This window comes from Lolium rigidum, chromosome 4 (genome assembly GCF_022539505.1).
Source record: "Lolium rigidum isolate FL_2022 chromosome 4, APGP_CSIRO_Lrig_0.1, whole genome shotgun sequence".
In the NCBI taxonomy this organism is placed as follows: domain Eukaryota; kingdom Viridiplantae; phylum Streptophyta; class Magnoliopsida; order Poales; family Poaceae; genus Lolium; species Lolium rigidum.
In genome coordinates, this window is record NC_061511.1 from 36,053,896 (window position 1) to 36,076,967 (window position 23,072).

General features: G+C 42.9%; 1 protein-coding gene across 1 annotated transcript; it reads right to left on the bottom strand.

Moving 5' to 3' along the window:
* Window positions 1-1,237: 1,237 nt before the first annotated feature.
* On the bottom strand, window positions 1,238-5,901 carry LOC124646890. The gene is made up of 8 exons (XM_047186933.1): window positions 5,810-5,901; window positions 5,571-5,754; window positions 4,458-4,533; window positions 2,853-3,040; window positions 2,674-2,769; window positions 1,682-1,762; window positions 1,443-1,528; window positions 1,238-1,271 (listed from the first exon to the last, which is right to left on the bottom strand). Exons 1-8 carry the CDS (start codon window positions 5,899-5,901, stop codon window positions 1,238-1,240), a joined length of 837 nt encoding a protein of 278 aa, XP_047042889.1.
* Between the last annotated feature and the right edge of the window lie 17,171 nt (window positions 5,902-23,072).

Genomic DNA, 23,072 nt, shown 5'->3' on the forward strand with positions numbered 1-23,072 from the left:
TCCTACCCATGGGGTGCATCTTTGCATGTTTGCCGCTGCTCAACAAGCCCTTCGCACTGAGTTAGCCTAGTAGAATTAGAGCATATGATGGCATTAACCGTGTGTCATAATTAACTTCTCGGTGGTTAAACAACATGAATGAATAATAGATAATCATTACCTCTTGGATTGGTGAATCCCTTGGGAACTGGAATCACTCACAAATATTTGACCTGCAGTCAGACTACTAAGATCATAACTTTTACCATGGATAACTATCATATTATACAAAAAAAGAATCAGCCAAACAAAGTATCGAAGCAGTCTGCTTGTGTGACGGCCACACTATGTCAGCACAATAGTTTAACATTTTGGGTGATATGAAATTAAAATTTACAAAAACTGCAACACAAATGTTCCAAGCGAACAAATTCGTGTTTCAACACAAATCATGTTTGAAATTATCAGAATTATCCACAGAAACATGTCCCAGGTATCAACATCCAAATTTCACGAACAGACTGTAACATCAGCTCAATTCGCAGATAAAAAGGTCTAAAAATCTGAAAGCAGAGAAACAGGTGAAAAGATTGGAAAAGGCTATCAAGGAGTAATCGTGAGCATCTTTCTCCTCTGTCAGGTCCTTGTCCTCCTCTTTTGCCAGGTTCTTGTACCCCTCCTCCAATCTCTTCTCTTCCTCCACGCCCATCTTTCTTCGAACGAGGTGACGGAAAGACTCGCGGACGTCCGTGTCCATCTGCGCTCACTACACCACGTACCTGGACTGCAGGCATTAAAAAGTGCCGGCAAAGGCATCAAAAGTGCCGGCAAAGATTTTTCAAGGCATAAAAAAAAGTGCTGCATTTACTAATGTCGTAGAAAACCTTTGCCGGCACTTTTCCAAAAAATGCCGCTGAAAATATTCCTGGCATCTATAAAAGTGCCAGCATTTCTATTACTGGCATCTAAAAAAGTGCCGCCAAATCTTATTCTGGCATCTACAGAAGTGCCGACATTCCTATTACTGGCATCTAAAAAAGTGCCGCTAAATCTTTTTCTGGCATTTTCTGATGTGCCGCCATAGAATTTTGTTGGCACATATTTAAAGTGCCAGTAAATACAAATACAGGCTATTTTTGAATCTGCCACTATTTCCTTTTCAGGCACTTTAAAAAGTGCCAGGAATTTGTAACCAAAGGCATTTTTATAAATGCCAGCAAATAGAATTCAAGGCAGAATCTAGTGCTTCCAAATGGACCTAGAGGCACATTTCTGCAGCAAATAGTTTCCAACTAATGACAATTATGCAAGCAATATGTTCCAGCATATTACAACATGTTCTGCAACAAATAATACACTGCAATGGCAAGTACCAACATGTTCTGCAAGCAACATGTTCCAGCAGCACAAATAAAGGCAAATCTGAACATGTTCCAGCAGCAGTCATTTGCATCAGCACCAACCTGTCTTTGTCTTTGACCATGATACTAATAGCCCAGGCCATGATGTAGCATGGTAGAAGAAATCCAGCCGCCCTCAAAAGGAATAACTGTCAAAGATCAACAATTAGACAAATGTACAACGAAGGACTAAACACACGACATCAGATGTGAACCAAATGCTAGCCAAAAAGATTAGAACTAGTCTAAATGATAACACCAACATGCAATAGTAAGTAGTCCATTAAAAAATTAATATATACCGAGAAAATAGCAGAAGCATCATCTTCATCATCGCTACTAGTGATGGTTAGTGTGTGCCTCAAGAGCAGAAGAGCCATTAGCTGGATGAAGAGAAAAAGGATAAATTTAAGATTAAGCTAGATAACATCGTAATACAAGACCAGCAACAAAATCTACATCATCAAAAAGTATGCCACATCCATGTTTTCTGAGCTACTATAAGAAATTTTAGAGAAAGAATAAATATAAGATTAAGCCAGATAACATCGTAGTGTATTCTGGCTATATAAATATATTGTAATGAAATAATATTATATTAGCAAAGAATGGCATAATATAAACGATATCTACTATTTGTTTTACATAGTTTTTAACCTACAAACATAGATTATGACCTGACCCAGAAGTGATCTTATGCCTTCTCTCTTTCTAATAAGCAGGATAATTTTAAATTGTCACGCATCATGCCACAAAAGGAACATGTGCTTCTACTCAGGTAAGTGCTAATATTTGTACAATTTCTACCAGATGATTGGCTCAATAGCCAATAGCCTAACATGGGAATACACATCACATTCATTACTACTCTCGTGCAACAGTAATTGATATTATCAAGTCAGACCACCTACAACAGTCCATTGGGTACAGCAGTGTTCCACAGGTAAATGTGAAAAATTGGACACTTCATGCTCGGAATTCATGATATAAATAACTTGTATCACTTGAAACTAAGACAGTCAATGTTCTGCAACAAGTTGAATTATCACGCTACTTGGTAATAGACAGTTGTAACAACTATGTAATAGCACCAACTGCACACATTTTGACCAATACTAGAAGCATGACTCTAAATGCGTTTCATAAGAGTAACCAGGAGAGAAGATATCCAGTTTTAGATCGAAATGCTTCACTAAATGTATGAATGGCTAAATACTCAGCTCAGTCCTCAGTTCAAATGCTACAGAAGTAACCCAGTTTTCGGTCTGGTAACTGGAACCCGGAGAGTTCTCACCTTCACCTTCTCCACAGCAGGCCGACACTTCAGGTGCGAGGCCTCGATGGTCGGCATGAGCAGCACCATTCCCACCCCTCCGGTGAGTGCGTACACCTAGGCACGCGCAAAATCCATTAGCGCTGGGAGAGCAGCCAAAACGAGCAGCAGAGAGCAGGAAGCAGACAGGATGGCGATACCTCGCGCGAGACGCCATCGGGCTTGCGCCGCGGCTCCTTGGGCGCCCGCGGCTTCTTGTCCTGGGCGATGGGAAGGAGTTCTTCTGGAGCCCGAGGATGTCCTTCGCGTCCATGGAGACGGTCGGAGGAAGAGGAGCAGGACGCCGGAGGGGTTAGGGTTTCCTGTGTCGTCTCGTATGATGCGGTCCCTGGCGATGATATCATGTGAATATGTCATGTGTTAAATCGTCTCTGAATCTCAGTATCCATAAGGAATATGTATATAAATTCAGAGAAAGTTCATAGAATAGGATGATCAAGTTAGTGTAGATGGAATGATCAAGATAGTGTACAGTACAGACAATAGGCATGTGCATCGGTGCATGAGTATTTAAGCACCATCATGAAAATTACTTGGAAACCAATACATGAGTAGTTAAGCACCATCACGAAAATACCCAGATTAGTAAGCTAGGATAGAGGCCTCAAAAACAGATGAAGCACCAAGCATGTGAAGGGAACATGAAGTGCCATATTAGTAATTTCTACATATGTAAACCAACGACCTTATGTTCCAAAAGATTCACTTGGAACACTTGGAAAAATTTGCGACTGCTTTCTTGTCACTATCTGTCAATCAACATTGTTCTGGCCTCTAATAAGAAAACACCATACTGAATTCAAATAAGAAAACATTGTACTGACCTATACGCCCTCTTAGCAATCAGAGTAGTACCGACTCAACCTATGAAGCTCAAAACTGAATATTCGATGACAGTGCTTAGCTCAACTATATGGATACCACACTAGATATCAAAAACAAAGCCACCATGTCTAGTAGTAGTAGAAATGTACAATAAAAGAAAGTTGTTGGGATTAAGACAGATAATTATGGTACCAACTAAAATTATAATCGTACAACAGTGAAGTGTTGAAAAAAATTGTCCAGTTCACAAGAATATGACTATCAGACTATCTGAAAGTAAGTTGTTGGATTTTGAAAGTAAGCTAGACATGCACCGAATAGCATTGCAAGTTGAACACCATCAGGCAGAAAGTCTCAACACATTTATAAAAAATAGACAGTTTAAGAAATTCTAACTATTCAACTCTTTAATGATTTTCTTGTACCATTAGGCCAATAGTGGTTTTTACTTGTGTCATTGACATGATTATTATCTATGAACAGATACTTCCACAATAAGTCTGAACGTCAATAGAACATCTGTATTTTCAAAATACAGATAAGCTAGAATACAGAGGATTTTATAAGGTATATCCAGTGTGACTACTTGAAGGAGACCAATGTTGTAAGTTATTTCTCTAGATATTAGTTATACGGAATGTCCCTGTATTCCATAAATAAAGTTCTAACAAGAAAAACTTGACAAATGAGCACCAATATATTAGTAAAACCTTATAAAATCTTCTGTAGCAACATAGAAAATCTCAGAGCCAGCTAGATTCTCTGGAAAATGCTACAATAATTTAAAAATTCTTGTAATATACATATACTGCAAGACACGAGAATAGGTGAAAAAAAGGAACACAGTTACACAGACCACCAAGTTTGTCGAAGCATCACAAAATGAGAAGTGACATGGAGAATGAAATGTACTAACGTACTCACAAGGTTTCGAAATTTGGAATTCAGGACAATGTACAAGGGATGTGTCCAGTGAGCTAGTTGATCTTCAAAATTCTGTAGTCAAGATAGAGAAAGAAAAGAAACATCATAATTGACGCATTGTAAATCATAAAACATGAGGTGAAATTATCTGTTAGTAATAGTCACATTGATAGAGTACTGATCCAACTCCCCGTTAGCCTGACCTCTCAAAGCAAACTAACACAACATAACTCAATAATTCATGTGACAACAATTATGATATACTCCATATAGATCAAAGAGACGGTACAAGAGCTAGTTCGATCAGTCAGTGGCGACTAGCATACAACCTAACGACCAACTGCTGATTACTTGTGTCATTGACATGATTATTATCTATGAACAGATACTTGCACAATCAGTCAAGGCAGCAAGTGAAACAATAGTTTATATGATGCATGAAAATAAATGATTATTCAACACCCTGTTGTCCTAATGTTTTCACTAAACCACACAACCACTACTCATATGCTGCATGTTGTGACTTGTCTCGAGAGAACCCTTCTTCTAGAAAGTAAAATACCACAACCAAATTTGATTATGCACGCATACAAATGCGAAACAGAAATACATTGTATAATTTTACGAGACAAATCACAGTCAGTCTCAATCAATCGGTGATAGCATAGAAGTGTGTGAATTTACTGCAGCTAATTGTTGTGTTTTGATACTTCTAGGCTGCTACATGCCGGGTAATTAACATCACTGCCTCTAGAATAGGGACGAGCAATACCCTAAATCCATAATAGAATTTTAAGAATCTGAGAAAATTAAATCTAGCGTGACCATGATAAGAATTGCTGTCAACATGGACGGCAAGGAACTGAAATCAACAGAACAACCTAGATTATCTAGGTACCGCCTGTAGATTTCTTAATAGGAAAGACTCCTCCAGACTTCTTCAAACTACACTACCAATTGCATCAGGAAAATATGGGCATGGCAGGACTAACGAAATTCCTAAATTACCTAAAAATTATTTCCTCTTGAATAGTGAATCACAAAGAGTAATCACTCATGACTAGTGGTATAGCAGCTCAATAAGAATTGCAGGGGAACCGAGGGGCTACCTGATCGTAGACGTCGGAGAGGCGACTGGTGCTGCGGTGCGTAGTGGAGCAGCAGCACCACCACCACACCGTCGATCTGGAGAAGCCAGACCAGATCCTGCGAGAACACGGAGAACCTGGAGTGGTCGCAGGCGTCGGGCTGGAGCAGCCATGGAACCGGAGGACGTAGCGGGGTTGTTGACGACTTTAGAAGTCGTCAGCCGAAGATGCGGGGAAGGGGACGCACCGCGCCGGAGAACCCGAGCCGCATGGCTAGGGTTCGCCGTGGGGGCGCGTGGAGATGGTCCGGCGATCTGCAGTGACGAAGGCGGTCGGCGACGGTCGAAGCCATGGGTGGCGGCGGCGGCATAGCACGGGCGTGGAGCAGCCGAAGATGCTGGGAAGGGGACGCACCGCACCGGCGAACCTGAGCCGCACGGCTAGGGTTTGCCGTGGGGGGCGCGCACGGGAGGAGAGAAGCGTCGCAGCGGCGGGGAATCTAGGGAGAAGACCCGCGTGGAGATGGTCTGACGATCTGCAGTGGCGGAGGCGGTCGGCGACGGTCGGAGCCGTTGGCGGATGCGGTCGGCGACGGTCGGAGCCATGGGCGGCGGCGGCAGCATAGCACGGGCGTGAGGTCGCGTGCGTGCAGGTGGGATGGGAGAGAGGGGGTGGGGCTGGGGTCTACACACGAATAATCTAAATATTCTGAGGGGTTCTGTGCAAACGTAGATTAAAAAATAGTGCCGGCACTTTTGCTAACTGCCGCTAATTAGCATTATATTAGCGGCACTTTTCCAGTACTGCCGTTGATTGACGAAACAGTAGAGGCACTTCATTAATTTGCCGCTAATTAAGTAGAAATTAATGGCACAAATAAGAAACTGCCGCTAAATAGTAGAATTAGAGGCAGAATTGCAAAGTGCCCCCACCAAAAGTGCCGGCAATGCTAGCATCTGAGGTAGTGGCTGTCCTTGCCAGTGGCCACGGGCGCCGCAGTCTTTCACCTGCCCCGGTCGTACATGAACGCATCGTTGTGATGCTCTAGCGCCAGGAGCAGTTTGACGCTTTTCATATGTTTTCTTTAACAAATTTGAGTTCTCAAAATTATGCCTGTATAAGGCATATGTCAACTTCGCTTACATGGTGAAACGACATCGGCTTCCTACTTTTGACTCCTATCACGCCACTCCAGTTGTGTATGTTCTTCGTGAATCCAAGCAAACACATGATTTCATTGCGCAACGCTCATAACTGATTATACCAGAGAGCTGAACCATGTTCTACTTTGCCAGCTTGTCTGGCATGAAATGTCTTACACCATGCTAGCCCCGGTTACTTCCATAAACAAGCTCTCGGACAAGTTTAATCTAGCCTATCAGTTTTCTTCTAATATCTCACTCCGTATGTATAATCCATATACATCCGTTCATGTGTATGCCTTGAAATGAAGCTCTTGTGTGTCTTTTGAACTGATGCATGGGTAGGCACTGCCTCAATTTATATACGGATGGGGTTGGTGTTCATGCTTTCGCCACATTAACGGTCATGCATGATACATCCCTTTATGCATGCATAATGGTTGGTCTTCATTCATGAACCTCACTTGCCTATATGTTATAGCTATTTTAGTGGACCGCAGGTCCGCAAGTAACAACTTTCTCTGTTTCACACTATAAGCAGCTTAGAATATTCGGATTTGCTACTCCTCAGGCGACTGAGAATTTGTTAAGTCTCAGTCGACCTGCAGGACCGTTCGATCTACTTGAAGATTGGCGCAAGCTTAGCTGAGCCGAACGCAGAAAAATAAAAAGATGTACGCAGCGTGCAGGATTCGACCTTTGGACCAAGCAGAATTAGATTAACATGCACAACCACTACGGCAGATAGTACTGCTCCACGTTTGTTATTGGGCACGTTCTCTAATAGAGTTATTTTGTAGCCATTTCCATTTTCATTTTTTTAGTTTTTTCCATTTATTTTTTCTTTTATCTGTTTTATGTATTCTTCATTTATTTTTCAGTCTATTATATGTCCAACCTTGTTCTTGCCTTTGTAACAATTAACTTTTTTTTGATATATTTTGAGTTTCGTGCAACTTGTATGTTTTGATCCTCATTATTTTTGACATGAGTCACACTCAAGAAATATGCAATTAGCAAATATTTTTCGAAACAAGTTGCACTTGCATCAAAAAGCTTTCAAGTAGCAAGATTATTTTGATATGGGTTTCACTTTTCTCAAGATATGTGCAACTCTATTGGTTTCGATACAAGTTGCACTATTCTCAATAAATATGCAACTCTCTTAAGAAATGTGCAACCTCGAATGGTTGCTAATACAAGTACATTTTTATAAAGAAACATGCAATTAGTATACATTTAGGAAACAAGTTGCAAAATAAGCAACTGTCCTAAGAATTGCGCAACTTCAACCGGTTTGTGCTACGAGTTGCACTTTACTCGAGAAACATGCAACCGGTCTTGAATTAGTTACACTTTTATCAAGAAATATGAGAGTGCAAGTAGGGTTCTCATACGAGTTACACTTTTTATCAAGATATGTGCAACTCCAACAGACTTTCGCTACGAGTTGCACTGTTCTCGAGAAACATGCAACCGGTCTTGAATTAGTTGCACTTTTATCAAGAAATATGCAAATAGCAACATTGTTTTGATACGAGTTACACTTTTCATCAAGATATGTGCAACTACAGCTGGTTTTCGCTATGAGCTGCACTTTTCTCGAGAAAACATGCAACTGGTCTTGAATTAGTTGTCCTTTTATCAAGAAATATGCAAGTAGCAATACGATTTTCATACGAGTTACACTTTTCATCAAGATATGTGCAACTCAAACATGTTTCTGCTATGAGTTGCTCTTTTCTCGAGAAACATGCAACCGGTCTTGAAGAAGTTGTACTTATATCAAGAAATATGCAAGTAGCAATAGTGTTTTGATGATAGTTGCACTTTTCATCAAGATATGTTCAACTCCAACTAGTTTCCGCTGAGAGTTGCACTTTTTCGAGAAAGGTGCAAGTGGTCTTGAACTAGTTCCACTTCTATCAAGAAATATGCAAGCAGCTAATTCGAGTTATATTTTTTATCAAGATATGTGCAACTCCAACCTATTTTCGCCATTAGTTGCACTTTTCTCGAGAAACGTGCAACCGGAGTTACATTTTTCAAGATATGTGCAACTCCAACCGGTTTCCGCTATGAGTTACATTTTTCTCAAGATACATGCAACTGGTCTTGAATAAGTTGCACTTTATCAAGAAATGTTGAATGAACAATTTTATATGTATTTCTCAGTTTTTTCAAGTTATTTAAAGGTTTCATTTTTGCCACACCAAAATTGCACCTTTTTTTTAGAATCGTGTTCTTCATTTTACAGGTATCACCTTACGTACAACAGTCTATAATTTTGGACATGAGGTTTAGAAGTAACATTTTAAATAATTTTTTCTTTTTTTCCAAAATCACACGTACAAGCTAAGTACATTCTTTTTTGAGAGAGAAACAAGCTACGTATACATGACAAGCTACATGACCAGGCCCGTGACAAAACTAATCGACTGAGACATGGCCAAATCTCAGTCGCCTGAGACGCAGCCACTCCCTAGAATATTTATATTTTGCCGTAGAATTTAACTATCTTTAGTACTCGTATGTTATACTTGATCAAGTATTACCCTGCATTTTGGGTTTAGTTAAAGTTAAACTTTCTAAATATTTAGTGGAGATTTGTCGATTTGGTAGGATATCTCGGTGGTGGACCTTGATCGACATCGGTATTGTGATGTTAAGGGAAATATAAATCGCTAAATCAAAACTCCAATACGAATGAACTTGCTGTTGAACGAGTACACTAATTACGGGCATGGTAGAGTTGTGATTGGACTTGTGAGAGGCGTCTTAGCGTCGCTTAACGGCACACTGATGGTTCCAGACCGGATATAAGTTTGTGGTTAACAACAACAACTTACAAAGAAAGAGGTCAAATGGATCTTCGGTAGACGGATGTGTCACACGATTATTATCTCCCGTGGATTGTTGTGACTCGTGAGGATGCGCCATACGGTAGGGCCGGTCCATGATAGTGGAATATTTCATGTTACAACGGCGAAAAATCCAAAACTAACAACTCTCCAGTTTTTTTTGAAAGAATAGGAGATCGAAGATCGAACTTGACACCCTATTAGGTAGAAGATCGCTGGGTTTATTTTGCTCTTTTTTCAGACGAAGGGTTCACGTCTTCCGCCTTCACTCTGGATGGACGTGCGATCTGCGCGTCGCCTCAGGCGCTCCTCGCCGCCGCCGCATGGAAGCTCCTCCCAGCTAACGGATCGCATCAGCTCTCTCCCCGACGAGATGCTTCTCCTTATTCTAGCACATCTATGCTGCGTCCGCACCGCCGTGCAGTCCAGCCTGCTCTCGCGCCGGTGGCGAGATCTGTGGACGGGCCTTACTGATCTGACCTTCCGCGGACTCAAGGCAAGGAGGATCCAAGCATTGTTCCGCCGCTTCGATTCTCCACCACAGGTATCCACTCTTGACATAGATATTTCCTCCGGACACAACACCGCCGATGCCAACTCGTTGCTGGGCGCAGCAGCGCAGCTCTCGCCCAGACAGCTATTCTTAACCTTCCGTTACTCTTATGATCACTACTACCTGGGCTACAGAGACTACAACTACATTGATCTTCCCTGCTTTCACGGCACCTCCTCGATCGAGATAGACTCGCCGCACTTTGATGTGAGGACTCTACCGACCGGCGAGTTCACCGCCCTAGAGAGTTTATCCGTCGCCGGAGAAATCGTGAACCTTGGATCCTTTCTCAACCGTTGCCCGCGCCTACGCGTGCTCAGCCTCTCCTACCGGCGGAATAGGCATACTACTCCCATAACACTGGCTCCAGTGATCGAATTCCCCATGCTAGAGAAGCTCTCCCTCTCTGGCATGATCGCCAACCTTGACATCTTGCTCAACCAATGCCCACGCCTGCGCGTGCTTAATGTGAGCTTACGCGACATGCGGCTCAGCTCCATCAAAGAGGCGCTCACCGTACTCGAAAATGCAGGACAGCGAGGCCTCATGTTGCCCATCCTCGGTATCGAAATTCCTTGGAGAGATGAGGACATCACCCCGCGCCGGTTTGCCTATCTTCTCCGTATTGTGGCTAGGATCTCGCCGCGGGAGCTTGTCTTCACCGACAGCTTATTTGGATGCCATTCCAAACATGACAAAAAAATTAAAGTTAATGTGCCGTCCAGCGGATTTTCCAGGCTCGAGACGCTATCCCTATCAAGACTCTGCAGAATCGCTGACATTGGCACCTCGGTCGCCCGCTGCCCATGCCTACGTGTCCTCAAGGCGGCCACAACTAGCGGCAAAATCATGGTCCACTCATCCTCACTGCAGAAACTTGATTTGAATACGGATTGCGATATAGAATTCCACAACATTAATATTGTAACTCCCGTGCTTAAAGAACTTCATATGGCGTTCCGTGCTGATGGGGACATTGCTGTGTCAATATCAGCACCAGTGTTGGAGAATGTCTCGTGGCAACGGTCTTATATAGGGTCAGCTCGCTTGTTTGGTTTTTGGCGCCTCAGGAGCTTGAGAATTCAGACGATACAGAGGAGCAACGACGTCAAAAGGAAAGGCATGCCTTCATTGATGCAGCTGCTTCCACCCTTTCATGTCCTGTGCTTGCACCTGAGTGTCCATGTATGTATTTATTTCCATTGTCAATCTACTATTGTATGTACACAGTAAATTTTGCTTCATTCCATGCATGATATCTTGTCCAAATGTATTACAGAAACAATTGGAACAATTGGACACAGAGCTGAACTTTGCACACGAAGTGGAGAAACTTCCGGTTACCAACTTCTCTGTGCTGGAGATATATTGTGAACTGGTTTGGCATGTTTATGGATCACTTATGTTGCGATTCCTTGGAATGAGTCGAATTTGTGCTTCTACAAAAAAACTTAAGGTCGTCCTGCCAAAGTGGTCCATGGTAATTCTTCACCACAGATATAGTTTTTTCATAAAGACATAGCAGCATGAAATTTTTATATGCTCTCAACTGAAATTAGCACATATAAAGAATAGATTGTCATGCTCATCATTTGGTTTAGCAGAAACAAGCTTGCCCACAAAATTGTCCTTGTGATAAGCCCAAGAATTGGAGAAGCCAGAGTATTTTCTCTACATGTCTTGAAGAAGTGGAAATCCATGGCTTCAGTGGAGAGGATCATGAGCATGATTTATTAAGAATAATATTAACATGCTCGCCAAAGATTGAACGCGTGAGCGTGGAACCCTCACGTACATTTGAAACGACGGAACTGTCCAACATTTCCTTGGCTAATCCATCAGTGAAGTTCTATAGGTAAACTGGTTCATCGTACATCTAGTTAGCATGCTACTTGATGCAAAAAACGGTATTATGTGCGGGTGATGATCCTTACCTAGTATTGTTTTCTTTTTTCAGCTCTGATTGTCACGTTACGCTTGCATCTGGTTGGCATGCTCCTTGATGCATAAACAATAGAATCTGTGAGGGTGATGCAACTACATATATTATCCTTACCAGGTTTCCATTTTGTGTGTGTACAAAGTAGCTGTTAATCTTAGCTGGTATTCTCAGAACCTAAACTACTGCAAACAATAGAACAATGTAGCGATGAAAATTATGTTCATACTTCTTATCAGCATCTTCCAGATATTTAGAACAGCATGTTCCTATTCCTTATCCATTCTAGTATCATTGACTCTGGGTTCTGAAATAACGGATCTATGTTCTTTCAATGTCTTGTGCTCAACCAATCTGTCTCTAATGATCTATCTCAATTGCCATGATTACTCCAGCGATCAAGCATGATCAAACCTATTCGATAATATGATAATTCGTGTGGCAAATCATGGGCACTCCACACTCCTGGTCAGAGTATTATTCATTCACAGACAATACTGAAGAATTCAGCTATGGAGTACGGGACATAGGCTGATCTGCTTCATGGGCACGGAACGGAGGTGTTTGACACGACCGGGCTTCCGCTCATGCCGACAGCGAGCCGGTACTGTGCCCATATCCTCTGCTCGTGCACCAGCAGCTGCCGCTTCCACTTCATCTGGATCGGTCATCTGATCATCTCCCATCTGCATGTACGTACAATGCTGCGGAAGCCATCGTTCGACGGGAACGCGACCCAGCCATCGTCTGCGTTATCCCCTGTTCGTCAGCTATGGCCGCGAACTCCCACAAGCCGAGTGGATCTACATCCATGGCCTGTACTAGCATTGGAGCAATAAGCTCCACAGTACTTCTGTACAGGCGCTTACGTTTTTTTGCAAGTTTTATTCGCACACAAGGGTCGAGTTAAGCGCTCTGCATTGGAGATGTCCTTAGAGGAAAAAAAAAATGATGAGGAGGCAAATAGGCAATAAGCTGTCTAGTTTTTCTTGTAAGGGATGACTGGCCGTCACCGCATTTGAGCAAGGTTATGTTAGACCACCGACATCTTAGAAGGCACTCGTGAAATTTGCATCGCATATAGTGCAAAAGCTCTAGCGTGGAACCACTAAGAGCATGCATGTACAGAACGCTGAGTGCTTCGATGGGCGCTTAAGCTAGCAAAATAGAATATCGGAAAATCCTTTTATTATCTATAAACGCTTGGTTCTGCAGCGCGGAAGGCTTAAAAGGTCGCTACAAAACAGCAGAATCAACAACAGACAACATTGCTCACAGTCTGCAATGCCCCAGCGGAAAAAAGTAGTCCAAGTCTGAAACCTGGGATCAGCCGGGAATAGCACATAACTTCTGGGATTAGCGCCTTCACTGGGATGCGCTAACACACAATGTATAGATCTATATTTCTGCGGGACTGTGTTGGCTCGAAATGAGATTAACAACGGCATCTTGTCATACAGTCCATTACTTCACGCCACAAATTAGAACATATATCATGAGTGCGGAGGAAAGAAGTCGGATTGGAGCTGCACATATCCCAGAGGTTGGACCTTCTCATCAATCTATGTCAAACATCTCAGTTATCCTCTAATATCCCAACTCATAAACATGCCTTAAATAAAAAGCGTATGGATTTTCTTCTGTACTATGTGGCTAGCTACTTTCTTATATATCATTGTACTCCTTAAAGTTTGAACGAGTCAGAGGAAGACACCACCGAAATTAATAGACCATTGTGCTGTGCTATTTATACTTTCAGTATGCAGAACCATGGCCATGCATGAACATTGCATGTCATCACGCATAGTCTGCATGCCAGTATGGTCATGCATGTCAATTACATGTGTAATCATCTATCTATTATATTGTTAGAATGATAGTAATATATGATGTTAAGGGAAATATGAATCGCTGCACCAATAGTCCAGTATTCATGAACTTACAGTTAAACATGTACAATAGTAACGGTCGTGGCAGATTTGTTATTTAACTTAGGAAAAAGTTAAAAAAAACCTTAAACTTTTAGAAGAAAGCTAAATCGAACTCCCCATTTCCAATCTGCAAAATCGGCAATCTCAACTTATCAATCCCGGTCTATTTTGAAACGTTGGAACTTTTTTTTGGCTCAAAAGAAACACCCGAAACATCAAAATTCGCTACTCTCACTGACTGCAAGGCCCCACTTGTCATATGTTTCTTCCACCTCTAGTCACTCCCTCTCTGATGTACCAAAACCAAAACATATGTGTGTAAGTTTGGTAGATTTGTTTGGAAGCGTTACCCTTTGTCTCGCGCACGTGTACGTGTTTATATGGGCCAGGAATCGCCCCTGGCGTGGCGTACAAGAAAAGGATCTTGAACAGATCCGGTACATATAAGGACTCTCTCCAAACCCTTATAACTCGGGTTGGTTACATATGATAACACGTACACGACACATATTCTAACAGCCCCCTTAATGACAACTTTACTGAGTTGAGATTACGTTTAAACTCTTCTAAGCTTCTTGTTGGCAATGCTTTTGTAAATCTATCATCAACTTGATCTCCAGAATGAACAAATCTGATCTGCAACTGTCTGTTGGCACCTCTTTCTCTGACAAAATGATAGTTTATTTCTATATGTTTTGTTCTAGCATGAAACACTGGATTAGCAGACAAATAAGTTGCTCCAAGATTATCACACCATAAACAAGGTATCTTTCTTTGTTTAATACCCAGCTCACCAAGCAATGACTGAACCTAGATAACTTCTGCAGTTGTATTTGCTAATGCCTTATATTCAGCTTCTGTACTTGATCTGGACACTGTTGGTTTCTTCTTTGCACACCATGAGATCAGATTGGACCCCAGAAATATTGCAAATCCTCCTGTTGATCGTCTGTCATCCAAACATCCAGCCCAGTCTGCATCACAAAAGGCACTTACCAACATAGACGGCATTTTATTAAAGACTAAACCAACACTAGAGGTATGCTGAATATATCTCAAAATCTTTTTTGCAGTTGTCCAATGAACAGTAGTAGGTGCATGCAGATACTGACAAATCTTATTCACAAAGAAAGCAATATCCGACCTGGTAAGTGTTAAATATTGAAGTCCTCCAACAATAATTCTATACCTTGTACTATCCTCATATCCAAGAGGTTCTCCTCCATAGGCAGACAGTTTTTCCGTAGTTGAAAGGGGAGTCGGTGAAGGCTTACATCCTTTCATACCAACCCGAGCCAACAAATCAGTTGCACATTTTTGCTGTGTCAAAACTATTCCTTCTTTAGTTTTCTTCACTTCTATCCCTAGAAAGAAGCTTAAGTCTCCAAGATCTTTAAGAGCAAAACGTGAGCTCAAGTCCTTTAATAATGTTGTAATTGCATTCTGTGAGGAACTAGTGACAATTATGTCATCAATATAAACTAGCATATAGATGATTATACCAGACTTGTTATAAATAAACAGTGATGTATCAGACTTGGATGACACAAAACCAAGATCAAGAAGCTTAGAACTCAACCGTGAATACCATGCTCTGGGGGCTTGTTTCAAGCCATATAACGCCTTATCAAGCTTGCACACATATGAAGGTACATTCTTGTCCTGAAATCCTGGTGGTTGACTCATATATACCTCTTCTTCCAGAACACCATGCAAAAACGCGTTCTGAACATCTAGCTGTCTTAAGCTCCATCCCCTGGTAATAGCAATAGATAAAACCAGATGGATAGTAGCAGCTTTAACTACATGACTGAAAGTATCCTCATAGTCAATACGATACCGTTGCTTAAAACCTTTGGCAACTAGACGAGCTTTGTACCTATCAACAGTACCATTTGCTTTCTTCTTGATTCTATAGACCCATTTGCAATCTATTAAATTTTTACCTTTGCTTGGTGGTACCAAATGCCAGGTTTTGTTTTTCATCAAGGCTTCATATTCTTCTCCCATTGCCTTCCTCCATTTTTCACTTTTGAGTGCATCATCTAAGTTTTCAGGTTCACCTGTAGACGTTAGCATAGCATATCTGATCATACCAGGAAATAATTTCTTCGGATTACTTATCCCTTTTTTGTGACCTGGTAGTCATACGCGTAGCTGCAGCATTTTGATCCGCAGAGGATCCTGTGTCTGCTGAAGACTACACAGAATCTGTATCTGCAGAAGATCCATTGCTGCCAGGGTCTACCGCTGCCGCATTGTTGTTGGAGATATGCCCAAGAGGCAATAATAAAAGTGGTTATTACATATCTTTATGTTTATGATAAATGTTTATATACCATGCTATAATTGTATTAACCGAAACATTGATACATGTGTGATATGTAAACAATAAAGAGTCCCTAGTATGCCTCTTAACTAGCTTGTTGATTAATGGATGATTAGTTTCATAATCATGAACATTGGATGTTATTAATAACAAGGTTATATCATTGTATGAATGATGTAATGGACACACCCAATTAAGCGTAGCATAAGATCACGTCATTAAGTTATTTGCTATAAGCTTTCGATACATAGTTACCTAGTCCTTATGACCATGAGATCATGTAAATCACTTATACCGGAAAGGTACTTTGATTACATCAAACGCCACTGCGTAAATGGGTGGTTACAAAGATGGGATTAAGTATCCGGAAAGTATGAGTTGAGGCATATGGATCAACGAGTGGGATTTGTCCATCCCGATGACGGATAGATATACTCTGGGCCCTCTCGGTGGAATGTCGTCTAATGTCTTGCAAGCATATGAATAAGTTCATAAGAGACCACATACCACGGTACGAGTAAAGATTACTTGTCAGGAGACGAGGTTGAACAAGGTATAGAGTGATACCGATGATCAAACCTCGGACAAGTAAAATATCGCGTGACAAAGGGAATTGGTATCGTATGTGAATGGTTCATTCGATCACTAAAGTCATCGTTGAATATGTGGGAGCCATTATGGATCTCCAGATCCCGCTATTGGTTATTGGTCGGAGAGAGTACTCAACCATGTCCGCATAGTTCGCGAACCGTAGGGTGACACACTTAAGGTTTGATGTTGAAATGGTAGAACTTGAATATGGAATGGAGTTCGAAGTATTGTTCGAAGTCTCGGATGGGATCCCGGACATCACGAGGAGTTCCGGAATGGTCCGAAGAATAAGATTCATATATAGGAAGTCATTTTATAAGATTTAAAATGATCCGGAAGATTTTACGAAAGGTTCTAGAAGGTTCTAGAAAAGTCCGGAAGGAATCACTAAGGAAGGAGGAGTCCCGGAGGGACTCCACCTTCCCATGGCCGGCCAACCCTAGAGGGGGGAGTCCACCTTGGACTCCACCAAGGGGGCCGGCCACCCCCCCACATGGAAGGGGGGAATCCCACCCCAAGTGGGATTCCCACCTTGGGTAGGTTTCCCTACTACATGGAAGGTTTTGGGTTGGGGTCTTATTTGAAGACTTGTAGTCCAACACTTGGGGGTTCCACCTATATAATGAGTTGCCAAGGGGAGGGGGCCGGCCACCACAAGACCACCACCTTGGCCGCACCCCAAGGTAGCCGGCCACCCCCTCTCCCCAAACCCTAGCCGCCCCACTCCTCCCTCTCTCCCGCAACGCTTAGCGAAGCTCCGCCGGAGATCTCCATCGCCACCGCCACCACGCCGTCGTGCTGCCGGATTCAAGGAGGAGCTACTACTTCCGCTGCCCGCTGGAACGGGGAGGTGGACGTCGACTTCATCAACACCGAACGTGTGACCGAGTACGGAGGTGCTGCCCGATCGTGGCACCGTGATCAAGATCTTCTACGCGCTTTTGCAAGCGGCAAGTGAACGTCTACCGCAGCAACAAGAGCCTACTCTTGTAGGCTTTGGAAATCTTCAAGGGTGAGTCTCGATCATCCCCTCGTTGCTCCCGTGTTCTAGATTGCATCTTGGCTTGGATTGCGTTCTCGCGGTAGGAAATTTTTTATTTTCTATGCAACGAATCCCTACAATTGTCCCCTGGCCCGCAGATCCCACACTGCTTTCATGGTTGGCAGCTGTGCTTGACTGCGACGTGTCACGCTCCTGCTGGTGGAACGTGCGGAAGATTCCCCCGCTAGTGCTGCTGCTGCTGGCGCTGCGCCCTGACCCGCCTGGCTGCATCGATCCCGAGGCAAATCTGCATAGGGATCCGTCAGTCTGACGCCCAGGTGTGACAGGAGGATCTACCTCGGATCCAGCGCCTGCTTCACCATTGTTTTGGCCCGGATTTTCACCTTTTTGCGCCATATTTTCACCATTTTCTTCTTCTGCAAAATTCTGCACACCAGCACTAGCAATAGTATTAGTAGGATTAGTCCTTTGATCAACATTATTTACACCCCCATGATCAAAGACGGAGGTAGGTTGAAGCGATTCAGGGAGAAGCAGAATTTGTTTACGAAGAAGTGCACCGGCATTGGGATGAAGAGATTGAAACGGAAATACTTTTTCATCAAATACTACATCCCTGGAGATATAGACTCGACCAGTTTTGACTTCTAGACAGTTGACACCCTTATGACGAGAACTGTAGCCTAAGAACACACATTGTGTGGAGCGAAAAGCAAGCTTGTGAGAATTATAAGGTCGAAGATTAGGCCAACATGCACATCCAAACACACGAAGGGAGGAATAAGTAGGTTTGGTATGAAAGAGACGTTAATAGGGTGTGTCAAAGTTGATAGTTTTACTTGGGAGTCGATTGATCAAATAAGTTGCTGTAAGGAAAGCTTCATCCCAGAATTTTAGAGGCATCCCTGCATTTGCTAGGAGAGCTATACCCATCTCTACTATATGAAGATGTTTGCGTTCTGCTGAACCATTCTGTTGATGAGCATGAGGACAAGACACATGGTGAGATATTCCAATAGTTCTGAAAAAAGATTTGAGTTTTTCAAACTCGCCACCCCAATCCGATTGAAGGGAGAGAATTTTCCTCCCAAACTGGCGTTCAACTAGTGCTTGGAAATCTTTGAAGACATTAAGAACATCAGACTTCTTTTTGATAAGATAGATCCATGTATATTTGCTAAAATCATCAATGAAACTTACATAATAGCTAAACCTGCCAACAGACGTGGCAGCTGGTCCCCATACATCAGAGAAAATTAACTCAAGAGGAAAATTTGAGACACTACTAGAAGTAGGATATGGTAATTGATGACTTTTGGCTCTTTGACATGAATCACACACTGAATCTATACTAGAATCATCTAAGGATGAAATCTTATTACTCATAGGCACAGGTTGAACAGTAGAAAAAGAAGGATGCCCTAGATGACTATGCCACCTTGATGAGGAGATTTTGGTGACATTGAAGGCTTGTTTAATTGATCTCCAATCCCGAGGAACTAGGGGATAAATTCCACGCCTACATCTGCCTCTAAACAGAACTTTCTTCGTGACCTAATCCTTGATCAAAAAGAACCATGGATGAAACTCAATGAAAATGTTATTGTCAAGAGTGAGGCGATGAACAGAAAGGAGTTTCTTTGATGTACTAGGGACATGCAAGATATTCTTAATTTTCAGATTTTTATGGGGAGTGCAAATAAGAGATTGACCAATATGACTAATTTCCATACCTGCTCCATTTGCATTGTGCACTTGTTCTTGTCCTCTGTATTTTTCCCGGATGGCCATCTTCTCAAGCTCTCCGGTGATGTGGTCCGTAGCTCCACTATCGGTGTACCAGTTTGTATCTATTCCATATGAGGATGTGCTAGTGGAGCCAACCACCACTACGGGAAAAATAGGCGTTGCCGTGCAGCATTTCTTTGCCGTGTGTCCCCGCACGGCAAAGATTTCTTTGCCGTGCGCACAGATAAAAACGCACGGCAAAGATTTTGGCCACGGGAAAGATAGACACGAGCGCACGGCAAAGATACGATTCACGGCAACGATAGAAGAGGCCGCACGGCAAAGAAATATGCACGGTAATGGCCCAACACGCCGCACGGCAAAGATTCGATGCACGGCAAAGGCGTTAGGCATTGCCGTGCAACGTTGGCGCACGGCAAAGCATCCTTTGCCTAGTGTTTTTAACAAACGCACGGCAAAGAAGGCTTTGCCTAGTGTAAGCGCACGGCAAAGAAGCGAAAACTGCATTTCTTCTCATCTCAAAAGGTGTGGCGTGGTGTAGTTATCATCAAACGAACACTTAGCCCGGTGGCAAGGTCACAGGCTTTCCCTACTCCATGTCCTAGGTTCGATTCCCAGACCAACCAATTTGGGTGTTTTTTTAGATAAAACATGTTTGGCACACGGCAAAGAAGCTACCTTTGCCGTGCGGCGTCGCACGGCAAAGCCTTTGCCGTGCAACGTTGGCGAGTCACACGGCAAAGAAGCCTTTGCCGTCGATGGCATTGCCGTGCGACCTTTGCCGTGTGTCCCCGCACGGCAAAGGCTTTGCCGTGCAAATAGAGCCCTTTGCCGTGCAAATAGTTGCACGGCAAAGACATATTTTCCCGTAGTGCACCCTCTCTTCAGGTTCATAATCTTCCTCATAACGATGCCAACAATCAGTAGCATTGTGGCCAGATTTGCCACAGATCTGGCATGCGGGTCGATCACGCCCACCATTGCGACCACAATGATTGTTGTTATTGAAGTGGCGGCCTCCTCGAATTCTGTAGCCGCCATTGCGACCACCACGGCCTCCACGTTGTGCTCCGCATCCACCATGGTAGCTGTAGTTGCCGCGTCCTCGTGCTGCAGCGTTTGCCGAAGACTTGAATCCTTCTGTAGTCCCTGCTTCTCCGAGCAGAGCATTGCGCGCGTCATAATTAGACAGCCGCGAATACAGATCATCCAGAGTGATCTGCTCCTTCTGTGCATCAATGGCGGCGACCAGTGAGTTGTAGTCGCTATCTAGTCCAGCCAGAATATACGAGACCACTTCATCCTCAGAGAGCGGCTTTCCGGCCACAGCGAGATCGTCGGCAAACCCTATTATCTTGGCAAAGTATGCGGCAACAGTCAAGTTTCCCTTGGAGCCTTTGGCAAGCTGAATCCGCAGATTATTGATCCGTGATCTTGACTGAGACGAGAACATGTTCTCAAGCGCGCTCCAAGCTTCGTGAGACGTGGTTTTGGAGATGACCTGCGTCAGGACCTCCTTGGAGAGGGTGTTGATCAAGTACGAAAGAATATGTTGGTCCATCGCGATCCAGTCGACATATGCTGGATTCTCAGCTGATGAAGACGAGTCATTCTCCTTCCCTGGGAGTTTTTCCTCTGGTGCAGCGATCGATCCATCTAGGTACCCGAAGAGTCGAGCCCCGCGGATTGCTGGAAGCACTTGGGCTTTCCAGAGGAGATAGTTCTCCCTTGTCAACTTCTCGGTGACTTGCGACGCAGATAGATTCGGCAGAGGCGCCGGCGTCGCCATGATCGCTAGATCTCGTCGAAGAAGAGGAGCTCTGATACCATGTATGTTTGGTAGATTTGTTTGGAAGCGTTACCCTTTGCTCGGGCACGCGTACGTGTTTATATGGGCCAGGAATCGCCCCTGGCGTGGCGTACAAGAAAAGGATCTTGAACAGATCCGATACAGATAAGGACTCTCTCCAAACCCTTATAACTCGGGTTGGTTACATATGATAACACATACACGACACATATTCTAACAATGTGCACGAAAAAATTATGACGTGGTTCGCGGCCAGCAAGAGCACCTGTGCTAGCAATAGGGCTTGCACGCGCTAGCAGCAATCCACACTAGCATCAGTCCTTGCACGCCGCCAGTTGCACTGCCAGGTGAAGACTATTACTTTTTTCTGTTGAATATGTTCTTTGGATTAGTTGTGTAACTTGTAATTAGCATATAAATCATGTTGCTGCATATTTACACTTGCTCTAGAACCAAAATTAAAGCAAATCAGTGACAAATGATACTAACTTTCTCTGTGAAATACCTTGTCACTGAATATGTTGTATCTTGTGTGTTTTGTCCAAAACAATTCTGAAATTACCTATAACTTGTCCTTTGTACTGATAACTGCATGCAATGGTTTCTATCGTGACGAATTTTCTCCAAACCAGCCTTACAAGCCTACAATGTGGCGTGAACCTTGGACTGATTGGTAAGTTCTCTTTTGTGGGGAAGATATATTCTTTGTTTTTCTAAACAATTGCATTAACTAAAGTAAAATTTAGAGGTTTACTGAATTTGGTGGGACCGTCCGTAAACGGCCAGTTGAAGATCTATCATTTGTTGTTGCTGACTTCATACAGAAAGGTGGTTCATTTATCTGGTTCACTGGAAGTTGCTAACTTCAACTGGTCTGTTGGAACAGCTTAATGTCACTAGAGACAGCTGTGACTATCTTTGGTACATCATTAGGTAAATGCGACATGAATAAGCTGTAGGTATCTAAATCTAACTTCACTGGAAATTCCAACTGTTTATAAAACTCTGCCTCTGTTTTCTGTTTAGGAAAATTGAGGGACATTTTCTTAAATGCTAAACTGTAATATGCATAAAATTAGTGTTACAATGTAGATGTAAACCCATCTGAGAAGTTTCAACAAGGTGGCAAGCCTGGATAGGTCACTGGTGGGGTCCCAAGAGAAACAATATGGCAGATCAATATAAAGCTACAAAATTAGAGCTGTTGACGCAAGCGCAGAAATGATAAAAAAAATTATAGAATATTTTTTTGACATGAGAAGGGATGAGAGATGCGTGCCATGTCTTAGGGGTTGTATGTTGTGTGTGTGCTTGTGTGTGTTTGTGTGAGAGAGATTGATGTGAAATAAGTATTTCCTTTGCATGACATGTTGTTTGGGTTGATTGCTCTTGTTAATGGTGTTGACAATGAAACATGCTGAAAAAATGATGTATTTGTTCGTATTTTCTGCATGTCACCCACAATATTCGCGTGCATTACGCTTACATGTACAATGGAAAATAATTTGAAAACCCGTGGCAAAGCACGGGCATTTAACTAGTTCTTCAAAAAAGTTCGTCTAGCAGTATATCCATCCACGCGGCTGGGGACCTGGGGATTAACCTGTTCTCAAAC